The 9,690-nt window shown below is 39.8% G+C and overlaps 1 protein-coding gene across 1 annotated transcript; it reads left to right on the forward strand.

Annotated features, from left to right (window-relative positions):
- Positions 1-278: 278 nt before the first annotated feature.
- LOC118496042 (calpain-2 catalytic subunit-like) lies at positions 279-7,610 on the forward strand. The gene is made up of 18 exons (XM_036006123.1): positions 279-395; positions 3,049-3,388; positions 3,908-3,977; positions 4,139-4,257; positions 4,513-4,646; positions 4,746-4,914; positions 5,043-5,123; positions 5,208-5,293; positions 5,389-5,463; positions 5,614-5,774; positions 5,856-6,025; positions 6,130-6,141; positions 6,293-6,501; positions 6,623-6,659; positions 6,892-6,963; positions 7,070-7,127; positions 7,230-7,294; positions 7,483-7,610. The coding sequence occupies exons 2-18, from the start codon at positions 3,152-3,154 to the stop codon at positions 7,576-7,578; spliced, it is 1,851 nt and encodes a 616-aa protein (XP_035862016.1). The 5' UTR covers positions 279-395; positions 3,049-3,151; the 3' UTR covers positions 7,579-7,610.
- Positions 7,611-9,690: the final 2,080 nt, after the last annotated feature.

Genomic DNA, 9,690 nt, shown 5'->3' on the forward strand with positions numbered 1-9,690 from the left:
TAGGTCATCATTTACAGTAAGCTGCAGAGGAACAAAGTGTGAAAACAACATCTTAACTTCCTCCTTTTTGTTGTTATTTCAATTATGATCAGTGGGTGTAACAGCTGAACCTGTAGCTGAATGTTTACCGTATATGGAGATGATATTCAGCTGTTTGTTTCAGAGACAACCTCTCTCTGTGGGAGGATATAAGACTGCAGATTATTTCATTTCTCTGTCTGAACATTCTTCAGATTTGCATCGTGTCAGAGTTCTGCTCTTCTTCATCTTCATCATCTTCTTCATCTTCAGACTTTGTGCAGTTTAGATTTTAACATTCAATCCTTTCTACTGAAAACAAGTCGACCAAAGGACAGCAGCTCCTTCTCAACTGATCTTTCTCCACCAACTCTACGGTAAGAGAACACTAAAGACTCTGGCTCCTAACATTAGTTTTTATCACTTTTTGTTTCCAATGTTTTTGTCATCTTGTTTATTGACTTTTCAGTCACTTTTTCGAAAAGAAATGTTGAAATTTTTGCCACTTTTTCTATGTATTTTTCAAGGTTTGTTATTTCTTTTGATGTTTGTCACTCTTCGACATTTTTGTTGACATTTTTGTTGACATTTTTGTTACATTTTTGACACTTATTGACCCTTTCTAAAGAAGTTTGAAGTTAACTTTGATGTAACGTAGTTAAATGTTATGTAACTATAATTCATATCACGTAGAATTATGTTCTCATGTGCTCATCAGATAAACATTCACACACATTCACACTCTGATGGAACAGCATCGGGCGGGCAACTCTGGGTTCAGGGTCTTGCCCAGTGACGCCCGCCCGATGCTGCTCCATCAGAGTGTGAATGTGTGTGAATGTTTATCTGATGAGCAGGTGGCTCCTTGTACAGCAGCCTCGGCCACAGTGTATGAATGTGTGTGACTGGTGAATGGTTCCTGTACTATGTTAAAGAGCTTTGAGTAGGCAGCTTTATTTATTTATTTGTAGAGCACATTTGAGCAACAGGGCAATTCAAAGTGCTTTACATGAAAACAGATTAAAAAATTTAAACAGATAAAATACGAGAATAAAAGTTACAGTGCAGTATAATAAATGAAACATTGAAGAGCAATTTAAACAGTTAAATATATAAAAGCAGATAAAATAGTAATTTCTCTTTATATGCTTATATAGATTGTCATACAGTGTCAACAATGTAACTTCAGTATAAGAAATGAACAGTTATTTAAAGAAAGGCAACATCAAACAGAAAGGTCTTCAGCCTTGATTTAAAAGAACTGAGAGTTGCAGCAGACCTGCAGTTTTCTGGGAGTTTGTTCCAGATATGTGGAGCATAAAAACTGAACGCTGCTTCCCCCTGTTTAGTTCTGACTCTGGGGACAACAAGCAGACCTGTCCCAGACCACCTGAGAGGTCTGGGGGGGTCATACTGTAGTAGCAGATCAGAAATGTATTTTGGCCCTAAACCGTTTAGTGATTTATAAACCAGCAAAAGTATTTTGAAATCAATTCTTTGAGGCACTGGAAGCCAGTGTAGAGACTTCAGTACTGGAGTGATGTGATCCACTTTCTTGGTCTTAGTGAGGACTCGAGCAGCAGCGTTCTGAATCAGCTGCAGCTGTCTGATTGATTTTTTAGGGAGACCCGTAAAGACACCGTTACAGTAGTCAAGTCTACTGAAGATAAAAGCAGTTTTTCCAAGTCCTGCTGAGACATAAGTCTTTTAACCCTTGATATATTTTTAAGGTGGTAATTGGCTGACTTTGTAATTGTCTTAATGTGGCTGTTAAAATTCAGGTCTGAGTCCATGACTACACCAAGATTTCTGGCTTTGTCTGTTGTTTTTAACATTATCGTTTGAAGCTGAGTGCTGACTTTTGATCGTTCCTCTTTTGCTCCAAAAACAACCACCTCAGTTTTTTCTTCATTTAAGAAAGTTCTGGCACATCCAGTCGTTAATTTGTTCAATGCACTTAGTCAGTTGTTGTATTGGACTATAGTTCCCTGGCGATAAGGTTATATAAATGTGTGTGTCATCCGCATAACTATGGTTACTTATTTTATTGTTTTCCATAATTTGAGCCAGTGGAAGCATGTAGATGTTTTACAGGAGAGGCCCCAGGACGGAGCCTTGGGGAACTCCGCACGTCATATTTGTTGTGTCTTCCTCTTGTTTTGTTTGTGTTGATTTATCTTGTCCTGTGTCCTTGGCCGAGGGAGCAGATGTGTGGTGCAGAAGGTAAAATAGGCTAGAGGTGAACAGCTTTACTCCTGGCTTGTTAAGGAAAAGTCCTTCTGCTTTAAAAAGATGTCTGCGGTCCCAAAAAATGTTAAAATTGTCAATGAACCGCAGAGAGTGGACGGTACTTGCAGTGGAAAGTCATTTGTTCAGTGCCAACAGTCTGCTGAATCTCTCAGCTCCTATTCTGACTGGCGGTATAGGGCCACTGATAAACACCTTCGAGTAGTCGTTAAGACTAGATAGCTTTATAAACACAGTCCATTTACTTCAGATGCTCCTTTCTTAGCAGGTTTTTTGACCCTTTTTCAACATTTGTTTGGTTTTGTTTTGTTTAACTTTATTTGTTGTTCTTTCTTCTTTTTTATTAGGTTTTATATGATAATATGAAGAGATGTTAGATATGTCAGAGTAAAGTCTCTAACAGCTTTTATATGATAATATAAAGAGATGTTAGATATGTCAGAGTAAAGTCTCTAACAGCTTTTATATGATAATATAAAGAGATGTTAGATATGTCAGAGTAAAGTCTCTAACTATGGTACTAGAAATTTCATTTCCTACAGAAAATGTGTGTGAATGCTGAATAGCTAAATAGCTAAAGCTAAACTGGATTCATATGAGGCAATGACAGTGGTGCTTCAAGTTGCCTCTAGATGTGTCTCTGTTTGTATTTCGGCTGTGGCCACAGCCATCTCTTTGTAGATTTGCTTAGGGTTGCTGCTGTCTGTTTTGCTCACCTCACCTGTCCATTAGAGACCCCTCTCTGTCTGTGATCCCACCCTATCCTCCCCTCACCTTTGGCAGCTATAAAGGAGGCTGGGACAAAGGCAGCAGACGTCAACCCAACTCAGCTCACAGAGAGGGACATCACCATCCAAGGAGGGCTATATACACTTACAAGGTGAGGATGACATCCACAGCAGATCGACTGGCCCGTCAGCAGGACAGGGAACAAGGCATTGGCACAAACAAGAAAGCAGTGAAGCTCTTCCAGCAGGATTATGAGACTCTGCACGAGCAGTGTTTGAAGAGTGGATGCCTGTTTGAGGACAACTGTTTCCCAGCTGAGCCCACATCACTGGGCTACAAGAAGCTGGGACCAGGCTCAGAAGAAACCAAGGGGGTTGTTTGGAAAAGGCCAAAGGTAGGAAGCCTCTAAGAAAAAACACACAGCAATGAAAACTAACCAAACAAATAAGGAACACTTTGTTTTTTAAATGATCCTATGGTTGGTATGCTTGTCACTGACGTTAATTATATTTCTGTCATTTACTGAATTGCGAATATTTAATCTTTTAAACTAAGACTTTGGAAAGGAGAAGTAAAAGACAATATATAAAAGAGTAGCTGTACCTCGTTACTTTCTGTATCGCGATCACAACACTTGAAAGCCACAGAAGTTTAAACTTAAGCATCATACTGTAATAATATTCACCATAGTAATAATCTCTGGGAGAGAATTTACCTAAATGTGTTGAATCATGTGTTTGTGAATTATTTTCATAGGGGTTTTCTTTACTTTCAACGCAGTCATCAGATCTAAATCATTGAACTGTATTTCCTCCTATTATCTCAGTAGTGTGATACTGGACAATCCAAGGAAAGATTTCTCAAGACTGCTCTCAATGTTCAACTGTTTGTGATTGTTTGGTCCTCTATATAGGAGCTGTGCTCAAACCCACAGTTCATTGATGATGGAGCCACAAGGATGGACATTTGCCAAGGAGAGCTGGGTAAGTGAGGGGAAAGAATGAAGGGATGGATGGATGGATGGATGGATGGATGGATGGGTTGTTTTGGATTTCCGCTTTTTGCTGTTTGCAGCATCTGCTGCACTGCGGTGAATGCCACATATTGCTCAATCTCAGAGCATGTCTCTGATTTTACTGTGTAGGTGACTGCTGGCTTCTGGCTGCAATAGCCAGTCTGACTCTACACCAGCAGATCCTGGCTCGCGTGGTGCCCCAGGAACAGAGTTTTATTAAAGGTTACGCCGGGATATTTCACTTCCAGGTCAGATAAATGCCCTTTTTATCTGACTTAACCATAACCGTAAAATGATAGCTCATGGTAATAGGTTAAAAACAAAACAATGAAATAGTGTACTTTTGTTTTTGGTACTAAGCTGCCCTATATTGCCATGCTGTGACATGCAGAGCACATAACATAACAAAACATAACAATATTCAAGGATCACACAATTGACTTGCTCATGAGTCATAAAAGTATTTGACGTTGAGTTTACTGATGGGAATATTTTCTTCTCAGTTCTGGCAGTTTGGTGAGTGGGTGGATGTGGTGATCGATGACCGTTTACCCACAAGAGATGGAAAGCTGCTGTTTGTTCACTCAGCTTTGTGCTCAGAGTTTTGGAGCGCGCTGCTGGAGAAGGCCTATGCCAAGTATGGATCGTTCTTTTTTTGCTACATCAAAACGTTAATCCAGTGAAAATGTACAATATATAGTTGGTAAATCTGGTCACATCCCTCTGTGTCTGACAGGTTGTATGGCAGCTATGAGGCCCTGATAGAAGGAAACACTACTGAGGGTTTTGAGGATTTCACAGGAGGGATTGCAGAAATATACTACATAGAAGAAACTCCACCAAAGCTCTTCCAAATCATGCAGAAGGCCCTGAGCCTGGGTTCATTGCTTGGTTGCGCTATTGATGTAGGTCTTATTTTCATAGTAATTTGCTTATTTTCATACAGATTTGCATGTTTACCTGCAAGCCAACACACCAACAGTAGTAAAGTACTCATGTCATCAGATTGAAGTTTTGTTCTTGGTGTTTTCAGAACACCAGTGCCGAGACAGAGGAATTTAAAGCACTCACACTTGAAAAGGACCATGCATACTCAGTCACTGGTGCAGAGGAGGTATATGATTATCTAAACTGTCAACATTATGCTGTTTTTTTCAACTGCATGTAAATTACATTGCATGCTGTTGTTCTCTCCCAGGTTCATTTCCAAGGCGAGCCAGTTCAGCTGGTTCGCATGAGGAACCCATGGGGTTATAAGGAGTGGACTGGGCCTTGGAGTGATGAGTAAATAATTACGTTCTAGATCCATTAACCATCAGCTACCATTAGTTATTTTCAGGATTATTTTAAAAGCATGATTTTTTTAAAATCACAATTAGGTCCAGTGAATGGAACCATATCAGCAAAGATGAGAAATCAAAGTTGAACCATGCGGCTGTTGATGGAGAATTCTGGTAAATCTATTGGCTTTACCCTTTCATTTCCATGAGAATAAATGTAATATTTTACATATTTTCACCATCACCAAAGCAACTATTTAGGCTCAGACTGGGAAAAGTGATGGACACAATGTTCTTTGTTGAGAAATGTGTTTCTCTCCTCAGGATTTCCTATTCAGACTTTATCAAGCAGTTCACCCAGCTGCAGATCTGTAACTTGACCCCAGACACGCTCATGAGTGATGAAGTGGGCCACTGGAACCACTACCAGTTTGAAGGGACGTGGAGGGAGGGCTCTACTGCAGGCGGCTGCCGCAATTTCCCAGGTAACAGAGAAACCATATGTATCTCTGAGCAAGAAGTTCTGTTACACTTCATATGAAGAATTACACTTTTGTCTGTTCCAGAAACATTCTCGTCCAACCCTCAGTTTGTGGTGCGCCTGGAGGATGTGGATGATGATCCCCTGGATGGGAAGGATGGATGCACCATTCTGGTTGGGCTTATGCAAAAGGATGTCCGACAGCAGAAGAGGCTCGGCCGCAACCTTGAGTTCATTGGCTTTGCCATTTATAAGGTGCCTCAAAATAATTTGATGTTTCATTATCATGAAATCAGAGCTCTGTATTTGACAGATTTAAAAAAAATAAAATACGTCTTCTGTCTGTTTCCTTTTTACAGGTCCCAGATCAGGTCTGTATTTGAACTGTTATATCCCTTACTTTCTCTGAAATTTGAAATAGACATCTCAAGTGTCACGAGTTTTACTTGATTACATTGTGATTTTCTGGGTGGCTTTTTGATGTTTCATCTATAAAAGGCCTTTTCTCCTGTTACTCTTCAGTACAAAGGCCAAAACAATGTTCACCTGGGTCCAGATGTGCTGCTGCGACAGAGCCCTGTGGCCGAGAGCTCCTTCACCAACATACGGGAAGTGTGCGACCGCTTTAAACTTCCTCCAGGAGAATATGCCATTGTTCCCTCGACCTTCCAGCCTGACAAGAATGGCAGCTTCCTTCTCAGGGTGTTCTCTGAGAAAAAGGCTGCAGCCAGGTATTGTGTTACAGTAACATACAGACTGATTGATGTCTGCAGGCTAATGTAGACCTCAGAGCTTTGCTGTAATTGCACGCCAACAGAGTGTGTTCAAGCTATGCATTTCTATTTTTTTCAGTCCACTGGAGGATGACATTGACATTCAAATAGAGGAGGTAAGAACATCCACAGAATGATATAGCTGCTCTTGCTTTGGTTAGGCATTCTTTTCTTTCCACCTTAGTACTGAGATTAAATGAAATATCATGTCACATTTAATTTGAAATGATTATTGCTTAATGTGCTAATGTGTTGTGTTAAATTTAACAATATTTAAAAATGAATCAAATTTGAAGAGCCAGTGCTTCTTCTATTTGACATGAGTAACATACTGTCTCCGTCTCACAGGAGGAGCTATCTGAGAGCAAATATCAAAGCTATCCTCATTTCAAGGAGCTCTTCAAGCAGACTGATGGCAATGTATGTCAACATGAGAGCTATTGGATAAAAGAAATACATCAACAGCTCTAAACCTGGATTACAAATCCAGCAGTAAAACAACTTATAACATGCATTTTTCAAACAGGACATGGAGGTATCGGCCTTTGAACTGGTTGAAATTTTGAACAAAGTTTTCTCTCAGCGTGAGTAAATTTAATCTCTTACATACATGAACAAGTAGCCATTTATTTTCATTGACTTACTGTAAGAGTTAGAGCTAGCTATGTTGTGTCTCTTTCTTGCAGGGTCTGATATCAAGACAGATGGCTTCAGCCTGGAGACAGGTCGCCTTATTGTCAGTCTGCTAGATGTATCCTCTTTAAGGAATAAATTGTCCTCCCACAGCTGATGTTTTGAAACTGTAATTTAAAATGATGAATAATGAATAATGTTGTGATTTGGGTGCATTATAATATACTGTGTGGAATTAAGATATGTGAACAATCAATTAAATTCATCATCCAGGATGAGCTTTTTATAAACCTTAACATTCCTCAGAAAGATGAAAGTGGCAAATTGGGGCTGATGGAATTCAACTTGCTTTGGAGCAAAATCCAGAAATACCTGGTAAGTTGTCATTTATGCAATGTATGAATATGAAATGAGTTTTGGTTGTTATACCTGGTTGTATCTGTTAACACAACCCATGGGTGCCTGGGTCATATAGGTGATCTTCAACAAACATGACACAGACAGCTCTGGCACCATGAACTCCCACGAGATGAGAGGCGCCGCCACTGAAGCAGGTAACAAACATTATCACCTGAGGAATCTCATACACTAAAATTATGGCCATGAATATGTTTGAAAAGACCTTCTTTATTTACATTATACATCATAACCTTACTGCTTTGCTGCAAAATTTTCTCTGCAAGTTTACGTTTTATAGCTTGAAATTCAGGGATAACATTTGCTTTCCTAATAAGAATCAAAATCAGCTATTTAAATATGTTGCCTGCATACTGCATACTGGCAGACTGGATAAGCCAGTTAGAGGACTCCCTCCCTGCACATAGACTTAATTCATATATACTTACCACAGGAACAAATAGCATGGGCCAGGCTGTGTAACTTAACTCTACCATTAGCATTCTGCTATTATCCAACACATTTTAGAACATCATGCTAAGTGATGGTTATTTTTCTTCCCCAGGTTTCCAGGTCAACAGTGCTGTGCTGCAGTCCATTGTCAGCCGTTATTCCGATGCTCAGTATGTCATAGACTTTGACTGTTTTGTGGGTTGTCTCATTAAACTGGAAATGCTCTTCAGTAAGTGTCCACAAAACACAACATTATCCATTCAGTATATCTAATATTGATTTGTAGACTCTGAGAGCAGTGGCATGTTTACATTACAAGACCTTTTTTTTCTGTCTCTCTACCAGAAATGTTTATGGCTCTGGAGAGAGCTGACACAGGGAAGATTGAGCTGGATATGCAACAGGTGTGTAAGACGATAACATAAGCTGCTGGTTTGTCGGCACTTCTAGTTTAGACAGCTTGCTGTATAATGTTGTTTCCTCTCTCAGTGGCTGTGCCTGGCGATCTACTGACTCTGGAGACAAGACAAGTGAGATGATACCTGCCGGAGGATTAACAATACATTTATTGATTTCACAAAAAAATCACATTTATTTTTTACAAACTAAGTATACTCAATGACAGTTCACAAGCACTCTATAAGTTCCAAATGCTTGAAAATGGCTAAAATGTGTTTGTAAATTTGAATCATATTTGCTGAACATAAACATGGGGATGTGTTGTATCACTCACATGTATTATTCCTTTTTTGAAATCTTTTTTTGTGTACAGCGGGAACAATTCTGTCTTATTAGTTGGTGTTTTGGCTCTTTTAGCTGTTGCAAAACTTCTGTGAAATGAAAGAAAATAAAGAAACTAACAAACTATGGCCTCTGGACTATCAGACTATAATTTATAAAACCTTGCACAGATCAGACACATATGGTTAAAATAGTCAGAGATGAAATCGTTTTCACTGTTTATGATTGTTGGGGAGAGATTATTGCAGTAATGCAATTGCAGTAACTATGGTGTTTAGTAGGACCAAATGAGGTATAAATATAATTGTGACTTCTTTCCACCAATCTAATCTTTTGTGGACCAGCACACGTTTCACATTCATCCATCTGGGCCAATTAAGGGCCATCAATCAAAGTCAGAGGCAGAGTAATGAGACAGGTGAGCCAGATCAAGTTTGGCATGAACAATAAAGGGTGTGAAGACAGTGGAGCTGCACATACAGCACAGAGCCTGTCTAAACACACACACACACACACACACACACACACACACACACACACACACACACACACACACAAGACAGAAAGTCTTAATCTTTTAAAATGTTGCATTGCAGCTAAACTTCAGCACAGCCGAGAGAAATCGCAGAAGATAGGATCCAACTCTCAGGTGGCCAAATACCTCAACCAGGACTTTGAATTGCTGAGAAAAAGCTGTCCAGAGAGAGGACAGCTGTTTCAGGGTGACTGCTTTGAGGCTCTGCCCTCATCCTTAGGCTTCAATGAACTTGGACCAAATTCCTACAATGTTCGGGGCATCACTTAGAAAAGACATAAGGTGGGTACAATAAGTAGATGGAAACAAACACCAAAAGATTCAACACAGTCTCACTCCCTACTCGTCAAATGTCTGATGCATGGTCAAGGACCCCTGGCGTCAAGTTC

The sequence above is a fragment of the Sander lucioperca genome, chromosome 10 (genome assembly GCF_008315115.2).
Source record: "Sander lucioperca isolate FBNREF2018 chromosome 10, SLUC_FBN_1.2, whole genome shotgun sequence".
NCBI lineage: Eukaryota > Metazoa > Chordata > Actinopteri > Perciformes > Percidae > Sander > Sander lucioperca.

What these genes read in the sequence shown, in the direction of transcription:
- LOC118496042 (XM_036006123.1), top strand. Translation starts at nt 3,152, where the DNA reads ATGACATCCACAGCAGATCGACTGGCCCGTCAGCAGGACAGGGAACAA. An exon ending in TGCTTGGTTGCGCTATTGAT is followed by an intron (nt 4,915 to 5,042) that starts GTAGGTCTTATT and finishes TGGTGTTTTCAG; the next exon opens with AACACCAGTGCCGAGACAGA. An exon ending in ACTGGGCCTTGGAGTGATGA is followed by an intron (nt 5,294 to 5,388) that starts GTAAATAATTAC and finishes AATCACAATTAG; the next exon opens with GTCCAGTGAATGGAACCATA.